This window comes from Lissotriton vulgaris, chromosome 4_1 (genome assembly GCF_964263255.1).
Source record: "Lissotriton vulgaris chromosome 4_1, aLisVul1.2, whole genome shotgun sequence".
Taxonomy (NCBI): domain Eukaryota; kingdom Metazoa; phylum Chordata; class Amphibia; order Caudata; family Salamandridae; genus Lissotriton; species Lissotriton vulgaris.
The window spans coordinates 33186407-33209485 of record NC_141691.1 but is presented as its reverse complement, the minus strand read 5'-3'; the positions used below and the strand labels follow the sequence as shown (position 1 = coordinate 33209485).

Here is a 23079-nt window from a genome sequence, read left to right as displayed (position 1 = left end):
GTATATGTATTTGGCCCTTATTTATGAATGCCATGTGCAGCTGATGCATGACTTTAAACATGGGTAATAAGTGACGCACTGGTGGCGCAAGGCTTTCATAAATAAGGCCCTGACTTTGTTTGATGATATTGATTGGTTGTACTTAGGTTCTGCGCCGTGTTTCTTACATGTTATTGAAAAATCGATTTTTGGGTGCAATTGATTAGTATATGTATTTTGCCCTAATTTATGATTGCCATGTGCAACTGATGCATGACTTTAAACATGGGTAATAAGTGACGCACTGGTGGCGCAAGGCTTTCATAAATAAGGCCTGACTTTGTTTGATGATATTGAGTGGTTGTAGTTAGGTTCTGTGCAGTGTTTCTTACATGTTATTGAAAAATCGATTTTTGGGTGCAATTGATTGGTATATGTATTTGGCCCTTATTTATGAATGCCATGTGCAGCTGATGCATGACTTTAAACATGGGTAATAAGTGACGCACTGGTGGCGCAAGGCTTTCATAAATAAGGCCCTGACTTTGTTTGATGATATTGAGTGGTTGTACTTAGGTTCTGTGCAGTGTTCCTTACATGTTATTCAAAAATCGATTTTTGGGTGCAATTGATTGGTATATGTATTTGGCCCTTATTTATGAATGCCATGTGCAGCTGATGCATGACTTTAAACATGGGTAATAAGTGACGCACTGGTGGCGCAAGGCTTTCATAAATAAGGCCCTGACTTTGTTTGATGATATTGATTGGTTGTACTTAGGTTCTGCGCCGTGTTTCTTACATGTTATTGAAAAATCGATTTTTGGGTGCAATTGATTAGTATATGTATTTTGCCCTAATTTATGATTGCCATGTGCAACTGATGCATGACTTTAAACATGGGTAATAAGTGACGCACTGGTGGCGCAAGGCTTTCATAAATAAGGCCTGACTTTGTTTGATGATATTGAGTGGTTGTAGTTAGGTTCTGTGCAGTGTTTCTTACATGTTATTGAAAAATCGATTTTTGGGTGCAATTGATTGGTATATGTATTTGGCCCTTATTTATGAATGCCATGTGCAGCTGATGCATGACTTTAAACATGGGTAATAAGTGACGCACTGGTGGCGCAAGGCTTTCATAAATAAGGCCCTGACTTTGTTTGATGATATTGAGTGGTTGTACTTAGGTTCTGTGCAGTGTTCCTTACATGTTATTCAAAAATCGATTTTTGGGTGCAATTGATTGGTATATGTATTTGGCCCTAATTTATGATTGCCATGTGCAACTGATGCATGACTTTAAACATGGGTAATAAGTGACGCACTGGTGGCGCAAGGCTTTCATAAATAAGGCCTGACTTTGTTTGATGATATTGAGTGGTTGTACTTAGGTTCTGTGCAGTGTTCCTTACATGTTATTCAAAAATCGATTTTTGGGTGCAATTGATTGGTATATGTATTTGGCCCTTATTTATGATTGCCATGTGCAGCTGATGCATGACTTTAAACATGGGTAATAAGTGACGCACTGGTGGCGCAAGGCTTTCATAAATAAGGCCCTGACTTTGTTTGATGATATTGATTGGTTGTACTTAGGTTCTGCGCCGTGTTTCTTACAAGTTATTGAAAAATCGATTTTTGGGTGCAATTGATTGGTATATGTATTTGGCCCTTATTTATGATTGCCATGTGCAGCTGATGCATGACTTTAAACATGGGTAATAAGTGACGCACTGGTGGCGCAAGGCTTTCATAAATAAGGCTCTGACTTTGTTTGATGATATTGATTGGTTGTACATAGGTTCTGCGCAGTGTTTCTTACATGTTATTCAAAAATCGATTTTTGGGTGCAATTGATTGGTATATGTATTTGGCCCTTATTTATGATTGCCATGTGCAGCTGATGCATGACTTTAAACATGGGTAATAAGTGACGCACTGGTGGCGCAAGGCTTTCATAAATAAGGCTCTGACTTTGTTTGATGATATTGATTGGTTGTACATAGGTTCTGCACAGTGTTTCTTACATGTTATTCAAAAATCGATTTTTGGGTGCAATTGATTGGTATATGTATTTGGCCCTTATTTATGATTGCCATGTGTAGCTGATGCATGACTTTAAACATGGGTAATAAGTGACGCACTGGTGGCGCAAGGCTTTCATAAATAAGGCCCTGACTTTGTTTGATGATATTGATTGGTTGTACATAGGTTCTGCGCAGTGTTTCTTACATGTTATTCAAAAATCGATTTTTGGGTGCAATTGATTGGTATATGTATTTGGCCCTTATTTATGATTGCCATGTGCAGTCGATGCATGACTTTAAACATGGGTAATACGTGACGCACTGGTGGCGCAAGGGTTTCATAAATAAGGCCCTGACTTTGTTTGATGATATTGAGTGGTTGTACTTAGGTTTTGCGCAGTGTTTCTTACATGTTATTGAAAAATCGATTTTTGGGTGCAATTGATTGGTATATGTATTTTGCCCTAATTTATGATTGCCATGTGCAACTGATGCATGACTCTAAACATGGGTAATAAGTGACGCACTGGTGGCGCAAGGCTTTCATAAATAAGGCCCTGACTTTGTTTGATGATATTGAGTGGTTGTACTTAGGTTCAGCGCCGTGTTTCTTACATGTTATTGAAAAATCGATTTTTGGGTGCAATTGATTGGTATATGTATTCGGCCCTTATTTATGATTGCCATGTGCAACTGATGCATGATTTTAAACATGGGTAATAAGTGACCCACTGGTGGCGCAAGGCTTTCATAAATGAGGCCCTGACTTTGTTTGATGATATTGAGTGGTTGTACTTAGGTTCTGCGCCGTGTTTCTTACATGTTATTGAAAAATCGATTTTTGGGTGCAATTGATTGGTATATGTATTTGGCCCTTATTTATGATTGCCATGTGCAGCTGATGCATGACTTTAAACATGGGTAATAAGTGACGCACTGGTGGCGCAAGGCTTTCATAAATAAGGCCCTGACTTTGTTTGATGATATTGATTGGTTGTACATAGGTTCTGCACCGTGTTTCTTACATGTTATTGAAAAATCGATTTTGGGGTGCAATTGATTGGTATATGTATTTGGCCCTTATTTATGATTGCCATGTGCAACTGATGCATGACTTTAAACATGGGTAATAAGTGACGCACTGGTGGCGCAAGGCTTTCATAAATAAGGCCCTGACTTTGTTTGATGATATTGATTGGTTGTACATAGGTTCTGCGCAGTGTTTCTTACATGTTATTCAAAAATCGATTTTTGGGTGCAATTGATTGGTATATGTATTTGGCCCTTATTTATGATTGCCATGTGCAGCCGATGCATGACTTTAAACATGGGTAATACGTGACGCACTGGTGGCGCAAGGGTTTCATAAATAAGGCCCTGACTTTGTTTGATGATATTGAGTGGTTGTACTTAGGTTTTGCGCAGTGTTTCTTACATGTTATTGAAAAATCGATTTTTGGGTGCAATTGATTGGTATATGTATTTTGCCCTAATTTATGATTGCCATGTGCAACTGATGCATGACTCTAAACATGGGTAATAAGTGACGCACTGGTGGCGCAAGGCTTTCATAAATAAGGCCCTGACTTTGTTTGATGATATTGAGTGGTTGTACTTAGGTTCAGCGCTGTGTTTCTTACATGTTATTGAAAAATCGATTTTTTGGTGCAATTGATTGGTATATGTATTTGGCCCTTATTTATGATTGCCATGTGCAACTGATGCATGACTTTAAACATGGGTAATAAGTGACCCACTGGTGGCGCAAGGCTTTCATAAATAAGGCCCTGACTTTGTTTGATGATATTGAGTGGTTGTACTTAGGTTCTGCGCCGTGTTTCTTACATGTTATTGAAAAATCGATTTTGGGGTGCAATTGATTGGTATATGTATTTGGCCCTTATTTATGATTGCCATGTGCAACTGATGCATGACTTTAAACATGGGTAATAAGTGACACACTGGTGGCGCAAGGCTTTCATAAATAAGGCCCTGACTTTGTTTGATGATATTGATTGGTTGTACATAGGTTCTGCACAGTGTTTCTTACATGTTATTCAAAAATCGATTTTTGGGTGCAATTGATTGGTATATGTATTTGGCCCTTATTTATGATTGCCATGTGCAGCCGATGCAAGACTTTAAACATGGGTAATAAGTGACGCACTGGTGGCGCAAGGCCTTTATAAATCAGACCCTGACTTTGTTTGATGATATTGAGTGGTTGTACTTAGGTTTTGCGCAGTGTTTCTTACATGTTATTGAAAAATCGATTTTTGGGTGCAATTGATTGGTATTTGCATTTGGCCCTTATTTATGAATGCCATGTGCAGCTGATGCTTGACTTTAAACATGGGTAATAAGTGACGCACTGGTGGCGCAAGGCCTTTAAAAATAAAGCCATGAGTTGCTATTGTATAAACTTAAATATGTTGCAATTTATTGTTTATATTGTTTGCTTTTTAACATTACTTTGTTGTTTGCTAATAGTGGTCTTTCATGTGTTTTTTTAACAGAACAACAGATTCAAATCAACTTCTGAAAAGGAAGCAAAAATGCCTTCAAGGCAAAGAAATATCAAAAATACCATACGGAAAAGGAGAACATCAACAACAGAGTTTATGGAATCCTCTTCAACAACTACTTCAAAAAACACCAGAAAAGCTTCTGGTAAGCCAATTAAGTCTTTTCTTCGCAACATATGTCGTAGGAAAAAAAATGAAATTGCTAATGTGAATATACAGAAAAAGTCAACAAATCTAAAAAGGAAAGAGAAGCCCACAAAAAATGTTTCCATTGGACCAGGAGAGAAGAGAATGGTTAGCAATAGAAGGGTAAATGTTTTTAGGGACATTCGTAGGCGAATGTTTCGCAATAGGGTAGTTTTAAATTTGCTAAAAAATGAAAAGAAAAGTAAACTAAAAGCTGCTTTTTACAAGAAAAAGAAAAGTGTAGAAAAGATTGTTGATCAGGCTTTTGAAGTTAAGAAAAAATTATTTATTTTAATAATCAATAGAATTAGGATACTTAATAAGGCAATGGATGTTTTCAAATCGAACAGTAGATGGAAAAGAATTATTAATCGGAGTAATTTTTGTGAAGTATTTTCTGGTGAATGGATGCATAGTTCAAGTTCTGAGCCTTTTTTTAATGAGGAGAGTTACTTTCAGGAAAATGATTTGGTGCATGCGGTTGACACCAGTGGTCGTGCATATGAGGTGAAAGATAGTTGTGTGATGGAAAAAGAGAAACTTGTATCTAGAGATGCAGAAGAGGTGTTAGCTGATGAAGTTTTAGGGAGACGTACTAAGGGTCCAGTGTACACATGGAAATGCAGTAGTATTTGTAGTGTGCGACAGGAATCAATTGATTTGCTTCGAAATTTCTTACGTACATATAGTAAAAAAAGTCTCAAACAAAAAATGAAGATCCTGCAAGAGTTAGATCCTTGCAGAGTGAGAGAAAGCACAGGTTTGCAAGGGCATTCACTAGCATGTCTTTCTAGAAAAGTTTGTCGGAGTGTTTTTCATCATTTTAGGATGTTAGCAGTGCATCATAATAACGTAAGGAAATTAGTGAGGAAGTTGTATTATGCAAAAAGTCCTGCACTTAAGCTTAAACAGTTAAATAGTGCTCTTTTGCATGGATCTGAAGTGGATGTGAAGACTATTTGTGAAGAAATTGAGTTTTGTTATTTTGGGAACAAAGAGGACAGTGTAGAAATAGATATAGTAATGGATGGTAATGCAGAAGATAATGGACAAATTTCAAGTATTGAAAAGTTTGATGAGGAAATTATCAAGTTTAAGGTGAAATCAAGTGAGAGGCCTAATGTAACTTGTGTGTGTTGTCGACGGACTCATTATAAAATTCAGACTAGGTTAGTTGATTTATATGCAAAAAGTGAATTGGAAAATAATAGTGAATGGGAGGATTTTGTAAGTTATTTGTTGGTGGAGAATTCTTTTGATTTGAGTTTGGATCAGCGTATTTGCACTTATTGTTTGAAAAAATTAAATGAAAATAGAATGCCTGCAAGAGCAGTTTATAATAATCTTCAGTTGATAGATATTCCTTCTGAATTGATGGATCTAAATACTTATGAATCTATTTTGATTCAATGTGTCCATCCTTTTCAGGCTATTGTACGCATGGAGCCTAAGACAGGGAAATTGCCTCCATCAGATTTACTGAGAGGATTAAAGGGAAGAGTTGTTTATTTGCCTCTAGATGTAAAGAAAAATATTAATACAATTGGTGTAGAAAGAGTAGAAGAAGATCCTTTAGTTATTCTAGTTAATGGGGTTCCAACAAAGAGTAAGAAAATTTGGCAAGATTTAGTGGATGTTAAAAAAGTCAAGAAGGCAACGTTGTATTTAGTTAAAAACAATGAGTACTACAAACATGTAAGTGTTGGAGTAGAGGAAACAGCTACAGAAGAAGATAGTGATTCTTCAGTTGGTCAAATTGAAAAAGTTGATGTGTCTAGAACTGAAGAAATATATGAACATTATACTGTTCATCCTTTGCATTCCAAAGAAGTAATGGGAAATGCAATTGACTTGTTTCAAATGAAGGCAGCAAAAGGAAGTCCCATTAGTGTATGGGAAGAAAGTTTGGAAGCTCGTTGTTTTCCACAATTATTTCCAACAGGTTGTGGTGGACGATATGATGATCGACCAGTTCAAATTCCTGCAGCTGAATACCGGACTCTAAGATTATATGCAGAAGATCCAAGGTTTCGTCAATGCATTCCATATTTATTTCATCTACTGTTTGAAAGTGATTTGTCTGGGCTTTCTTATGCAGTTAATCATATATTAAAAAGTGGACCTCATTTGCAAAATGTATGTGCAAGGGACTTTATGGAGAAAGTTAATCTGCAAGACAGTATTTTGGAATCTCAGCTAATCAATCTCATGGCATGTCAACGTGGAACCAATGAGTATTGGTTTCGTCGTCATGGAGAATTGAAATGTATGCTAAGAAACTTAGGAACTCCTACATGGTTCCTCACTCTTAGCTGTGCTGAGTATGCATGGGACGATTTACTTCAATTTCTACGAGAGGCAAATGAAAACATACCAAATATAGAATTGAAAACACCAGGAGAACTGTGTTCTTTAGATCCAGTGAATGTTTGCAGATATTTTAATCATAGATTTGAAGCTATGATGTCTTTTATTACCAACAAAAAAAATCCTCCCCTTGGAGAGGTTTTGGATTTCTTTTGGAGGAAGGAATATCAAGCGAGAGGTGCTCCTCATATACATATGTTGTTGTGGATTAAAGATGCACCCAAATTTGGATCAGATTCAGATGAAACAGTGATGAGTTTCATTGAAGAGTATTCAACATGTGCTGTTCCAAAATCTACTGAAGAAAACAATTTAAGGCAACAAGTTTTACGTTTTCAATCTCATCGTTGTGGAAAGTACTGTCGTCGAAAATTTAAAAACAAGGAAAAGTACTACACGAAATGTCGTTTTGCATTTCCTCGACCAGTGATTTCTAAGGGAAGAGTAAATAATTTGATGTCATCTCTACGACATACTGTGACGAGAAAATCTCCCAAAAACACATATAATTTGAAAAGAAATGAAGAATCTAAGTACATCAACGATTACAACCCAGTGATTTTGTCCATGTGGAATGCTAACATGGATATTCAGTTCGTTGCTGACAACTCTATTGCTGTGGCTCGATATGTGACATCTTACATCACCAAAAAAGAAAAGACAGAACTGAAGGAAATGTGGGAGGACATTTCACATGAAAAGAGTCTAAGCAAGAAATTATACAGTTTCAGTCTGAAGATGTTGTCGCATCGAGAAATTGGAGCATATGAATGTTCTGATCGGTTATCATCAGCAAGTCTCTATGCCAAATCAAGAACAATCATTTGGGTGAGTCTTGGTCTTGCTGCAACACGAAACCGAGTTTTGAAATCTGTACAAGAAATTGAATATTTGGCGGAAAAAGAACCAAACAGTACAGATATTTTGAAGACAAATATGTTGGATACATACTATCCAAATAGAAGTACTCACCTTGAGAACACATGTTTGTATGAAGTTCTTCAAAACTACAGTTATAAGAGGAACATCACAGAAGATATCAATAATGGAAAATATGCACTCATTGGCTATGAAGGATGTCTAGTGAAGCAGAAAAAAGGCCATTTGATTAATCATCGAAAATTGAGTTGTGAAGTTCCAGACAAAAGAGAATTTTACTATTTAGCTCTTTTGCAACTCTTTAAGCCATGGCGTACAGAAGAGGAACTACTTGGAGATTTTCTCTGTTATGAAGACTCTTTTAATGCAACTAAGGATACCATAGAATGTCCTATTTTTCTAAATTATCTGCAAATGTTGAATGAAGAAATGGAGCAAGAAACCACAATTGCTGAAGAGATAGCTAGAAACAGTTCTCAAGATAGTCAGAGTTCTACTTCATTGAGCCAGGATCCACTAGGAGGACCAATTATCCAAAATGAAGCTGCCACTGCCATGGATGAGGTGGAAAGAGCTATGGAACAAGCTCAAGAGGATGGAGTTAACTTAGAAGATTTGGTAACGCAACTAAACATTGAGCAGAAAAAGATATATGATGAAGTCACAGAGCAGATTGAACATGGATTCAGACATGAGAAAAAAGAGTGCTCATGTATATTATTTGACCCTGTCCGACTGTATGTAAGTGGAGAAGCGGGGACAGGAAAAAGTTTTCTAATTAAAGCCGTTGCAAGTTATCTGCAGAAAAGGACTGATTCACCACTGTCTTGTGTTGTAACTGCTCCAACTGGTCTGGCAGCACATAACATTAAAGGGATTACTCTACATCGTTTATTGATGCTGCCAGTTGAACATGATAATAAATTGCATTACAACAAGCTATCTGGAGATGCGTGTTCTGAAGTTTCAAGAGTCTTGAAGAAAATGAAACTTCTTATCATAGATGAAGTAAGCATGGTCTCAAATCTAATGCTTGCTTTTGTGCATTTGAGAATGCAAGAAATTCTTAAAACAGACTATGATGTATTATTTGGAGGAAAACACATTATTGTTTTTGGAGATCTATTGCAGTTGACTCCAGTAAAAGGACAACCAGTGTTTAAAATGCTCACGCATGAAGATACCAGGAAGTCCCTTGGAAGCATTGGAAATGTTAATATATGGCTAAATTTTAAATATGCTGAACTGCTTCAAAATATGCGACAGGCCAAGGATGAAGATTATAAAAATATTCTACAAGATGTAAGAATTGGAAAAATGACTGAGAAAGGGAAAAAAGCTTTGCATAGTCGATTAATTTCAAATTTGTATCCAAATGAAAACATTCTTCCAGAGAATATTTTTAAAAAAATGACTGAGAAGAAATCTGGGATATGTTTGATGCCAACTCTGCAAGAATGTTCCATCTTCAACCAAAAAATGTTAGACTTAGAAAATGAAGAGATTGTGAAACTGGAAGCAATAGATAAAATAGAGCATATGGGTGCAACAATTGTTTTGTCAGAAAATTTGAAAACTAAATTGCATTCATTGGAGAAAAGTATTTCAAAAACAGCTGGTTTTGAAAAGACTCTGAATGTGTGTTTAAATTGTCGTATCATTTTGAGAAGGAATTTAAATGTTGAAAGCGGTCTGGTAAATGGAGCAATGGGTTATGTTGTTGATTTTGTGAATTACAGAAATAGAGATGGAATTGAATTTTTAAAAATAAAATTTGATGGCATTGAACAAGTACAACAAATAAGTCGTTGTTCTGCTAGATTTTTACTTGTAAAAGACTTATATGTTCACCGAAAACAGTTTCCTGTTTGTTTGGCGTATGCAGTGACAATTCATAAATCTCAAGGTTTAAGTGTAGATAGTGCATTGGTGAACATTGGAAGATCTGTGTTTAAAGAGGGTATGGCATATGTGGCATTATCTCGAGTCAGAACTTTATCAGGATTGTACTTGATTGCGTGTGATGAGACAAAGATTTCTGCCGATCTAGATTGTGTTAAAGAATACAATAGGTTAAGAAGAGAGTATGCTCCACATTTGCCTCAATATCCTCTGTTTGAAAAACGTGTGGTAGGCCGAAAAAGAAGAAATGAGGATAATTGTAGTGAGGTAGTTGCAAAAAGACAAAAAGTAGAGAAAACTGTAATTGAAAACAGGAAGAAAAAGAATTGTGGAGAAAATGTTGTTGGATTTCAGTTTGAAAACAGTTCTGGTGTCAACTGCTATGCTAATGTAGTGGTTAATGTTGTTTTTTTTCTTAAAAGTTTACAAGAACAGATTGTTGAAAATCGGGATCAAAGATTGTGTGGTTTATTGAATTCTGTGTTTCAGAAATGTAGCAGTGTTACAGCACAAATAGAAAGTGTAACAGAAATTCGAAATATTTTAGATTTGTGTTCTGGTCAAGATAAATTTTCACAGAACATTCAGCAGGATTGTCAGGAATTTTTAATGTATATGTTTGGTGTTTTGGAAGATGAAGGTGTAGATGTAGATAATCTTTTCAGTCTTTCTTATCAATGGCAGCATGACTGCCACAATTGTAGTTTATCAAGTACTACTACAATAGACACTGAAAGATTTATATATTTGACTTTACCAGACTGTAAATCAGTGTCTTTTAAAAATCTAGTTAAAGCAGCAGATCATAATATGGTGTGTACCCAATGTAACTGTACAATGCTGTCCACATTATTTATACAAAGGTATGGGCAGTATATTATTTTAGTTTTCCAACGATGTAGACCTGATGGAACTAAATTGACAACTTCTATCAAAAATTTTGTGGCTTCTCAGTTATAAATTTCTGGAAGGACCTTTACAACTGAAGCTATTATTTATCATGATGGATCTTCGACCACCTCAGGACATTATACATGCTACTTAAAATCTGAAAATGGATGGAGTTACTGCAATGATTCTCATTTAACTTATAAACAACGTTTGCCTTATGACTCTACAAATTCTTATCTAGTGTTTTTAAAACCAAAGTTTTAGTAAAGGGAATTGGCCTTTGAAGACGGGAATAGTTAATAAAAGTTAGTTAGTTAGTTAGTTTATCTAATATTTTAAATTATTTATCTGATGTAGATACTTTAAGTGGATCTCAAAGTAAAAAATACTGATATATCTGACACAAATTGGCCGTGAGGAAAATGTAAGATATGATGTTGTTAGATCTTTTTTCATAGGAAGTTGATGAAATCGAAGTTATAGAGCACAGCAGACTTTTTTCACCAAAAGGACCTTCACTATCTGCAATCTCATGTAGATAGTTTAAGTGGATCTCAAAGTAAAAAATACTGATATATGTGACACAAATTGGCCGTGAGGAAAGTGTAACATATGATGTTGTTAGATCTTTTTTCATAGGAAGTCGATGAAATGGAAGTTATAGAGCACAGCAGACTTTTTTCCACCAAAAGGACCTTCACTATCTGCAATTTGGTCTCACGGAAAAGTAAGTGAATCAAAGATTAGTGTACTTATATGAGATGTATGTTTGAATGGGTTTTTTTAAACACAATCTTTTAGATTGTGTTTTTTTTTTCCCGCTGTTATATGATGAAGACTTTGATCTCACTAATTTAAGTGAAATTCAATATATTCTGAGAACAGCAAAAATAAATAATGTAACATATTGTAGAAGTTATTGTGTAGTTTGCATTGTGTAATTTATATTGTGTTCACATTGTCTTATACTCATTTTCTTTTTCACCCTTATTTACCTCTCTTTACTAATTTACACTCTTTTTTCATCGCTGTTTCTTTAGTGCACTTCATTCACAACTTCTTAATCTAATAGGAACTGTCTGCATTTCCTCTGTTCCTTCCACCACTTTTTATCTTTTTCATATTCTCACAGTACCACTGCTTTAGTTTCCTAACCCTCTCTTTCTTTTTCTCCTTTTTTTTTCTTTCGCATCCATTGTACTGTAGTTCACTTAGTTCTTCCTTTTGTCTTTCTGTGTACTTACTCTCTCACTCCTGTTTTATCCATCATTCTATACTAACTTCATTCCTTTCATCCCTTCACTCTGTTACTTTACTTCACTCACTCTCAATCATCTTCTATTCCTCTTTTTTATTTATAGTTTCTCAATCAGACTTCTCTCCTTTTCACTCATTTTTCTTTTATTTTCTTATCTTTACTGATTTTGATTTGATATCTTACATTCTTTTAGTATCTTATTTACCTTTAGGAATTTGTTCTCTTTCTATTTCTTTTTCCTTTTTTTTTCTCTTTCTACATTACTTTCTTTCTGTTTTTGTTTCCTTCACTATTGCATCATTTCTTAGTAAACTTTTGTAGATTTTTAAACCTCATGAACTGTTGCTTCTATTTAATTATATATTTTTAAGAAATTATAACGTGTTTTTTCTTTTATCTTTCATAGATACAAGTTTGCATTGATTATATGGTAAGTGTGTTTACAAAATCTTTTTTGTTATCACCTTTTGTTTTATTTTCACTATTTTTCTGTCACCCTACCGCACCCCTATTTCCTTACTTTGCTTCCCTCACTTATTCTTTTGTTCCATGTTTACTTCCGACCACATTCAATTTCTTTCAGTACTTCTGCCTATGCACACTCCTTCACTTACCTTTTTTACTGGTTCACTTAGTCCCTTTGTGACAGTCCTACTTTTACTCTCTCTTTTGTTTGTCTCTATTACTCCCCATGTGTTACCCTTATTCACTTACATGTACCCTCTTTCACCCCTCTTTACTTATATTCACTGATATTTACTTTCCCTCAATCACTGCTATTCTTTTCCTCTGATTCCGTCACTACCTGACATTCCCATACTTAACTGTCCTTCTTTTTACTTTCAACATCCATTTACAATCTCCCTTAACCTCTGCTTTAGTCTTCTTCCTATTTCTTCTTTCTTTTGCTCCCTTATTCATTTTTCTTTTCTCAGTTACTTCCTTTTACACTTTTTATCTGTCTTACTATCTATTACACAGTCCCTCCTTCATTTTTTTTTCTTTTTTTTTGTTAGTGCGCTGACGGTACGCGCACCGGTGCGCGCACCAAAAACGAAATATAAAAAAAAATATTTTAAATTAAAAATATTATCTCAATATACATTATAGTGTTCATTTTTACAAAAACATACTTTAGCAATTCACTAAAAAACACATAGGTATGAGTATGAATAAAAAGTTAGGAATTAGCATTTAAAAAACCTATGAAATTCACTGAAAAAACCATAGGTTTCACACCAGTTATAGTTAGGAATTAGCATTTAAAAAACCTATGAAATTCACTGAAAAAACCATAGGTTTCACACCAGTTATAGTTAGGAATTAGCATTTAAAAAACCTATTAAATTCACTGAAAAAACCATAGGTTTCACACCAGTTATAGTTAGCTGGAAATTTTACTGATATAAAACCATTGAAATTCCCACGTTATAGTTAGTCGGACTCACTATAACTTGCGCGTGCAATGCACTGCTGATGACATCACATATTACATCACTCATGACATGGTCAGTGACATCACTCATGACACCATCCTTGTGACATAGTGACAGACCTCCTTTTAGTGTAATGTAACCCTTGAGACGCATATTCAAAAATAGAAACTGAAATTTTTAATAAAATGGAGATACCTATATCAGTTACAACAAGCAATTCAGTAATTCCACTATCTATATACACATCCACTCATTCACCAACAGTTCTATATAGTCACTCATACATATACTCACTCATCATATGAAGTGATACACCTATACATGCTGTTACACACCGACATTCATCCAAAAGTTACTCACACACATATTCACACGTGCAAATAAACTATTGGACATCCATTTATTTGAATATAGAGTTATACACACACTTCCACCTTACTTCTATTTAAAATTACACATATTTATTCTCTTAAACAATCACTTATAGAAACACATACTTATTTAAACAGGAACTCTTACAATCTCTTACTCTCACATATACTCACTTATATACATCAATATTCATATATACTAGATTAAAACATATGTAGTTACTGATAAAGACACTAGTGAGACAGTCATTCACTCACTAACAAACACATATAGACACTCATCCACCCATACAGTCCTGTACATATGTTGTCTTCAAAACACATACAAACAAAGAGTCAGTCACTCATGCATCTATGTGCTAAGTAATACCCCCACCAAACCATATAGACACTCATACTGATACTAATAAAAATATCTAATAACCCATATACATACACATGAGTGGATGTGTATTAGATGGTGGTATTACTGAATTGGTTGTTGTAACTGGTATGGGTATATCCACTTTTTTGAAAATATTAGTTTCTATTTTTGAATATGTGTTTCAAGGGTTACATTACACTAAAAGGAGGTCTGTCACTCTGTCGCAAGGATGATGTCATCAGTGATGTCATGAGTGATGTCACTGACCATGTCATGAGTGATGTAATATGTGATGTCATCAGCAGTGCATTGCACGCGCAAGTTATAGTGAGTCCGACTAACTATAACGTGGGAATTTCAATGGTTTTATATCAGTAAAATTTCCAGCTAACTATAACTGGTGTGAAACCTATGGTTTTTTCAGTGAATTTAATAGGTTTTTTAAATGCTAATTCCTAACTATAACTGGTGTGAAACCTATGGTTTTTTCAGTGAATTTCATAGGTTTTTTAAATGCTAATTCCTAACTATAACTGGTGTGAAACCTATGGTTTTTTCAGTGAATATATATATATATATATATATATATATATATATATATATATATATATATATATATATATATATATTACCTACTGGCGGTCGCCAGTAGGTATATATAGTTAGGATTTTTTCTCTATGGGACTTTTGAAAATTCTATGTCTAATAACTTTGGCGTTTGTGGACGGAATCGGCTGAAATTTCCAGGAAGATGGCACATTTTGTTTCTGAGCAGCCCCTGAAAATTTGGGGGGTTTCGTCAAGGGGGGGCCGAGAAAAAAGGGGGGTCCCAAAACGCGTTTTTCCCATGTTAATTTCCATAGGGCCTTTGGCCTCACTTTTAGCTCGAACGGCTGAATGGATTTGCACGAAACTTGGCAAAATTGTAGGGACTGTTAGCCCGATGTGCCTTTGCTAGGTCTCAATATATGTGCTTCAGTGGATTTTGAGAAATTAACGTTCAAAACAAGATATATATCTGTAACAGCGCTCCGGGCTGCGCTCCGGTCCGCTTACTTTTCGCGAAACGGAACTTTGCGATGCAAAGCTGATTGGCTCCCCGGTGTCTGTCAACATTCTAAACAGTCCGGAGCGGCCGCCATCTTATCTCTCGGTAGGATCGAGAGAGAAGAAGAGGTGAAAAACGAAGGGGGAATTTAATGAAAGGGGGCAAGGTGTACCCCTCTTGACCCCCTAGGAATGTTGTTGGGGTTATTAAAGGGTCCCGTGGGGAAAATATAAAAAAAAAATATTTTTCACGGTAGAAGCGCTTCCCGGGCCGCGAACTGGGCCGCAAACTGGTAGCGAAACGGGAATTCGCCATTTTGTGCTTCGTTTTAATTAAATTACTAGGTATAAGGGGGTGCGGGAGACGTATCCTAATCCCTTATGTTTTCTGAGGGTGGCTGAGGAGGCTCATATATGTTGATTATGTTGATACATGTCTTCCAGCGGCTGTGCGTGAGCTTTTTTTTTTTTTTGCTGCGTGACATCAGTTAACGTTTGATTCGATGGAAATCAGGAAGTGTTGACCGCCAATTTGTCAGTGCGATAAAATATTTTGTTATAAATGAATCCTTATTGATAAACATTGTCTGCGCCATCTTGCCTTTTTTCCAATGCCACAATTTTGTCGTGCACGGCAGCCATTTTAGATGCCAGGCCGGTCCCAGGCTATCACCTAGCCCTGCGGATGTAGTTTATGGCCCCAGCTGTAGAGAATCCAGACAAGCCAACCCTCCCGATTCAGGCGTGAGACTACTGATTTCAGTGCTAGTCTCCCGCCTCCCGATTTCTGCAAGCAAAAATTGGGGGCATATTACCAACAACTAGCGATAATTTTTGTCTCTAACTTGTTTAGAGACAAAAATTATTGCCGCACATCGGCAATTTTTATCGCAGATAAACCTTGGTATTACCAAGGTTTATCGCAAATGCGATAAAAATCGGCCGCAATGCATGAATATCGCTGAAAAGTCAGCGATATTCATGCATTATCGAGCAAATGCTCTTAGCCATGTTATCCACCTCCCATTGGATAACATGGCTAAGAACTGCTCAGGGCAGGTGTTAGCTTTTGGAGATATTCGCGCTTAGCGCGAATATCTCCAAAAGTTGGTAATAGGAGATAGCGATGTTAGGGACTGTTTCCAGTCGCTAACATCTTGGCACGCCCACTTTGCATGTCATTAGTGATAAATATCACTGACATGCAAAGCGGGGCCCAAGATGGTCGCTATCTCCTTTTAGCTGTCACTAACTGGTGTTAGCGACAGCTTGGTAATAGGGAGATAATTTTATCTCCGCTTTCTTGGCTTTTAAAGCCAAAAAAGCGGAGATAAACCCCCTTGATAATATGCCCCACGATTCCTCGGGGGTTTCAGCTGACAAGGCTTGGTATTGTGTTACGTGGTAATTCTTCCAGGAAACATCAGAGGGTCGATGCAGGGGTTGTAGAAGGGGTGATAAACCATTTAAGCCTCATGAACAAGCGCATGGTCTTTTAAAGATCTGTGAAGTACTCGGGGCGGCGGTGTGTGTGTGTCCTCTTTCAGGAGCGGGTGGGGGGGGGGGCACTGCCAGCAACTTGCCAGGCCAGGCAGTGTTCCACATTTGCATCACCCTTTCTCTGCCTGCTATTGCGCTCCATGCTTCGGAAAGGTAAGAAAAAGAACGTGCATTTGAGTTTGAAATGTCCGATCCTGTAGCAGTACACTTGCAAACCCCACACATGACAATAACCCGATTCAAGGCCCCATTCACCCGATTTTTTAAAAATATATAGCACTCCAACAAAGTAGGATTATAAAACTTTATTAACTTTTAAATATAACGAACGGAACAAAAACTGTAAAAACATTTAAACATTTTTGACAAAAAAAGCTAATACCAGGCCAGGGGTATGCAGCACGTATTGTGCCACCCCTGGCCTGGCCTCCATATTTGACACAACTGGCTGATCACTCAGCTGGGGTAAGTCGGTGTAACCACCTCTTAATTAGGTACAGTATGTCTGTGCCTAACCCTAAACTGGACACATATGTTCCTATCAGCCACTCCTATGGAAGGCCTCATCAATCCTGGAGGCAGAGTGCTTGGAAATATGTGAGATGCTGCTCTGGCATGAGCTGAGCCTGTCTGCAGCTGTCGGGAACCACTCCCTAAGCTGTTCCGGGATATTGCCATACCATATACTCTTAAGTGCATTATAATCCTCGCGGTTAAATGCTATCTTTGGTTTGGCTTTATCAAAACATGTCGAGTAAGGTGTCATACGAATTGGAATACTATCCCCTCGCCAATTCTGGCGACGGGGATAGCATTCCACCCTTCTAGAGGGACACGACATGTGTGTAGCCTTAACCCCGGTTAAAGTTAAACAGAGCCTCAGCTTCACAAAATGGACGCTGCCACCACAGACACAAGTCTGGCCTCCTGCTGCTGACCGAAACTCGGCAGATGGTGGCCTGGACAAAGGGTTTCCTGCCTTGGGAGGTGCGAGCACCACCCCAGACAGGATTTTGTGTATTGGGTAGGACAGGGCTGAATAGAATCAGACATGCCCGGGGCACACAAGGTGTCCCCGTGCATAGGCCAGTCCAAACCGGTTCTGGGGCCTTCCAGCCCCAGTCCTGGCGCGGAGCTGGACAAAGGAAAGGGGGTGTAACCGCCCCCCTTCCTGGTTCCTCCCAGAGGAGGGACCTAGTAGGTGATCCACCCCCTAGATTGGGAATAAGAGGGGGAGCAGTGCCATTGCACAGCAGATCATCCTGAGATCAACTTTAAACAAAGAAGAAGACTGGACTTCGACATTCTGCTGCACAGAAGACTGAAGAGAATCTCCCTTGTGGCCTAGGAGTGGCCACCCTGTGAACACAGGTACCAACCAGCAACTCGACGTCTGCTTTGCCGCCGCCTCCCGCCGGAGACCGAGCCCAGAGCCCGACAAGAACCAGACTCCCAGACCTCTCAGAGCCCGATCCACAGTCCCTGCGAAGAAGGGACCCGTGGAGGCACCGAGTGACGTGGGACCGGACCTCTTGAAAGACACCCGAAAAGCTGACTGCGCAGCTTCTGAGGCATCCTCGACGTTGTGCTTTGGGGATTGAGAACCCCCACCACCGAGCAGCGCTTGCACCGAAGATCAGCCCTCCAGCATCTCCACGATCTGCGGAGGGCCCTTTTGCATTGTGCCACTCGACGTGCCATCCCGGCCACTAGCCACGTGGTCAGCGGCCATCTTGGCGATGAACCCGAAGATTTAAACAGCAGGTCTGGTTGCTCCAGACCTACCCAAGCTCCTGTGAAAAGGAGTACCCGCTCTGACCTTGCTGGTCCGAGTGAACAGCATCTTTCAACTTCTGCGTGGCTTGCATTTGCCAAGGCCTGTTTGCTCCGATCAGGTCGCCGACACCGCCAACAGCGAGAAGCCTACGTGGGACAGCTCGTGACCGACTCCTGGACGTCCTCGACCCCGGGTATCCACGTGGCTGCAGAAAGAAGCTACCCGACAACGCCTGTTTGCACCCGACATCGCCTGGTTCCAATCTGGTTCTACGGTAGTCACTGGCTAGTGACTTTGAACACTGTCCCCTCTGCTTTCAGGTCTTCACATCTTCAGATCCACCCTTGGATCCACCGGAACTCTTCTCATCGAGCCGCCTGCAGCATCTTCAGCTCCAAGCACCATCGACCAGCGTGACGAAACCCGACACAACTTCGACCCTGTGCACCCGCTTCCTGTGGGTGAGGTAACTCAGCTCCGCCGGTGCTCCTGCACTGGTACACCTCCCAAGGGCCTGTGTTTTAAGTTTCAGCTCCGTAGGTCACTCGGAAGGTTCCTAACTTTCTAACTTTGTGCTTTTTACGCACCATAGACTTTGTATTGAGAAGTGCGTGCACTTTGAACACTGCACCCGAGTCCCGTGGGCCTTTCCCGACTTAGTTAACTCCAGTCTCGAATAGCTCCAGCGATTCCCAAGGCCCTAGGCCTCTTCACTTTTCTATTGGTATCTCTTATACCACTTTCTTAGTATATGGTTTAGGTGGCCCCTAGGGCTCATCCATATTGTGCAACTTTTGTGTATTTTAAACTGTCTTGTGATTTAACGCTTGTGCTTCTGTGCTCATAAAGAGTCCAGGGGATTTTAATAGTTAATAAATCAATATATATTTTCAATATATATCTGTGTGGTGTCCCTTTCATTTGGTATTCAAGGGGGTTGTGTATGGTATAACAGCTGGCTTCACATGCCTTTCAGAGTTTAGCCTAAGACTGCTTTGTCCACGTTACCACTAGGATAACTGGTCTACAAGGTTGAATTACAACCATCATCATAAGGGTTGCTTGGCATGGTACAAAGTGATCACTAGAACTAGTGAGCATTATATACCAGGCTAACTTCTCACAGTGGGAATGAAATGGCAATTGGAACAGTAGGAGTTTACAAAAAAATAATTATGGTGTTTCTCTGCTCTTGAATCACCAGCAATGATTGGTGGATTCAGATAGTTGAAAACCGAAAGTTAGGGTGCATGGTTGTGTTGTGTGAAAGAAGCAATTGTTAAGAAAAAGTTACTAAAAGCAATAATGCCCTGGATAAGCTGGTGTATTGAGAGGTCAAACATCTTTGCTGACTTAATTTGTAACATTGTAGAATAAACTTTTGAACCTAAGAGTTCAGTTAGGAGGGAGTTGCTATGGTAACAGATAGAAAGGTCTGAGAGGGGGTAGGGTGTTGGTTTGAAAAAAAGGAGGGAAGAGTTTTGATTGGTTGAAATGAGGCATATGTGTGTAGAATTAGAGGTTTTCTCTGCCAGTCTTGGTTTCAGTGTATTGAGTGCACACCTTTTGCTCTGCTAAAGAAAAATTGGTGTGTGTGTCTGACACTGTTCTTAATCTCCCAAAGCATTTGTAAAGGTAAGTAATGATTCATTTAATTTAGATAGAGACTTATTTGCTCTATGGAGAAGATTTGGAAGCAGATAGTGAAGTTTCAGTAGTAACATTGAATGCTTGTACATAGGACTTGTGCTGTGTTTGTAAAAAGTTATTTAAAAAAAGATTTTGGGGTAAAAGAATGGCTTTTATTTTTTTGAGAAGCAATTAATAGTGTCTGCCTCTGTAAAGAAATATATTTGAATGTTTTAGAATTATGTCACCTGTGTTACTTGAAATTAGGAAGCAGATTGAGAATCTTTCTTGTTGGTTTGTCTCTTGCTTTTTGATAATGCTTGCTTTCACGATTTGCAAGATAGAGGATTTGTATTTTGTGAAACAGTGAGGTTTCAGTAATGAAATTGAATGCTTGTAAATAGGACCTGCGTTGTGTTTCTAAAATGTTATTCAAAAAACGATTTTCGTGGCAAATCAATGGTATTTACATTTGCGCCTTCTTTATGATTGCGTTGTGCCGCTGGAGCGTCACTTTTAACATGGGAAAAAAGTGATGCACCGGTGGTGGAAGGCCTTCATAAATAAGGTCCTGAGTTTCTTTGCTGTTGATTTCTTTCTTGCTTTTTGATAATGCTTGCTATGAACATTTGCAAGATAGAGGATTTGTATTTTGTGAAACAGTGAGGTTTCAGTAGTGAAATTGAATGCTTGTACATAGGTCCTGCGCTGTGTTTCTAAAATGTTATTCAAAAAACGTTTTTGGGGGAAAATCAATGGTATTTACATTTGGGTGTTAATTATGATTGCCTTGTGGCGCCGGTGCATCACTTTAAACATGGGACAAAAGTGACGCACCGGTGGCGAAAGGCATCCATAAATTTGGCCCTGAGTTTCTTTGCTGTTGGTTTGTGTCTTGCTTTTTGATAATGTTTGCTATGAACATTTGTAAGATAGGGGATTTGTATTTTGTGAAACATTGAGGTTTCAGTAGTGAAAGTGAATGCTTGTACATAGGTCCTGCGCTGTGTTTCTAAAATGTTATTCAAAAAACGATTTTGGGGGCAAATCAATGGTATTTACATTTGGGTGTTATTTATGATTGCCTTGTGGCGCCAGTGCGTCACTTTTAGCATGGGACAAAAGTGATGCACCGGTGGCGGAAGGCCTTCATAAATAAGGTCCTGAGTTTCTTTGCTGTTGGTTTGTGTCTTGCTTTTTGATAATGCTTGCTATGAACATTTGTAAGATAGGGGATTTGTATTTTGTGAAACAGTGATGTTTCAGTAGTGAAATTGAATGCTTGTACATAGGTCCTGCGCTGTGTTTTTTAAATGTTATTCCAAAAACGATTTTGGTGGCAAATCAATGGTATTTACATTTGGGCCATATTTATGATTGTGTTGTGGCGCTGGAGCGTCACTTTAAACATGGGACAAAAGTGACGCACCGGTGGCAAAAGGCATCCATAAATTTGGCCCTGACTTTCTTTCCTGTTGATTTCTGTCTTGCTTTTTGATAATGCTTGCTCTGAACATTAGCAAGATAGAGGATTTGTAATTTGTGAAACAGTGAGGTTTCAGTAGTGAAATTGAATGCTTGTACATAGGTCCTGCGCTCTGTTTCTAAAATGTTATTCAAAAAACGATTTTGGGGGCAAATCAATGGTATTTACATTTGGGTGTTATTTATGATTGCCTTGTGGCGCCAGTGCGTCACTTTTAACATGGGACAAAAGTGACGCACCTGTGGCGCAAGGCATCCATAAATAAGGCCCTGAGTTTCTTTGCTGTTGGTTTGTGTCTTGCTTTTTGATAATGCTTGCTATGTATATTTGCAAGATAGGGGATTTGTATTTTGTGAAACAGTGAGGTTTCAGTAGTGAAATTGAATGCTTGTACATAGGTCCTGCGCTGTGTTTCTAAAATGTTATTCAAAAAACGATTTTTTGTCAGGAGCCAAGACGGTGACCAAAATGGCCGCATAGACGCCTGGCTCCGCCGCTCGCCCTCGCCTCCCGCACCATCCTGGCAATGATCCTGCATCTCAGCCGTGGCCCCGTGGAGATGAGCGGATGCGGTGCCCGCCCGTGCAATTCCCGAATGGCGACCGCCCCGGACGGCCGAGAAACGTCATCGTAAAGGTTACGGCCTCTATTGTGGACAAGCCGGGACCTCGAGTGGAGCTGCAGCAGACGGGGAAGCGATCAACATCGGCCCTGGTCGGCTATGACGGACCGGTGACCCGAGCGGAGATTTACAGCTCGCTGAATTGCCGTGGGTAAACAGGCTGGACACGGCGCTGGACCCCCGAGCCTTGCGGCACACATTTTTGCTGGCTCCTGTGGATGTGGCCGTCCCGAGGAGCAAGGGGGAGTTAACAGCCCGGACCGGACCTTCTCCGGGTGCTGCCGGTGGGTGATCACACACCATCTGAGGTGGGCGTCGGGAGGCGATTCCTCTCCTAGACGCGGCTGGTAAGTGGTGGGCGGCATTGCACGAGTGTGTGGGTTCGAGTGTGCTCTGCCATAACCCATTTGTGCACCGCGAGCTGATATTAATACCCCGGCTGCCTGATGAGGATGTGCTTTATCCCGCCCGGAGGGTCACTAGAGAAAGAAAGCATTGTGTATATCGACGGAGGTGGAATGGAGCCTACAGTGAGGGATGTCTTTCTCGCCATTACAGACTTGCACTCAGCTCTGAAACATCGGTGGTTGGCCATCAATGACTCACAGGCGATCATTGCTCCTGACACGGGATCTGTAGGGGCAGATGGGTACAAAGTGGATCTGGTGCCCGGCTTTGCCCAGTCTGTTAACGCCGAGGACTCCCTGGGGTGTGCAGTGTTGGATTGTGAGACCAATGAGCTCGGTGGCCGGAGCTGCGTGTCTGCTGCTTTTTCTACTTTCCTGCCTGTTGATCCACCTCCCGAACAAAAGGGCCATGTTCTCTCGACG

General features: G+C 39.1%; 1 protein-coding gene across 1 annotated transcript in view; it reads left to right on the top strand.

The window, feature by feature from the left end:
- Nucleotides 1–3193: 3193 nt before the first annotated feature.
- LOC147718284 (uncharacterized) overlaps nt 3194–23079 on the top strand; it is a 71157-nt gene continuing 51271 nt past the window's right edge. Inside the window, exons 1-2 of the mRNA XM_086967179.1 lie at nt 3194–3218; nt 3834–7620. Coding sequence (XP_086823305.1) covers nt 4565–7620 — 3056 coding nt within the window. The 5' untranslated portion in view covers nt 3194–3218; nt 3834–4564. The remainder of the gene's footprint in view (nt 3219–3833; nt 7621–23079) is intronic.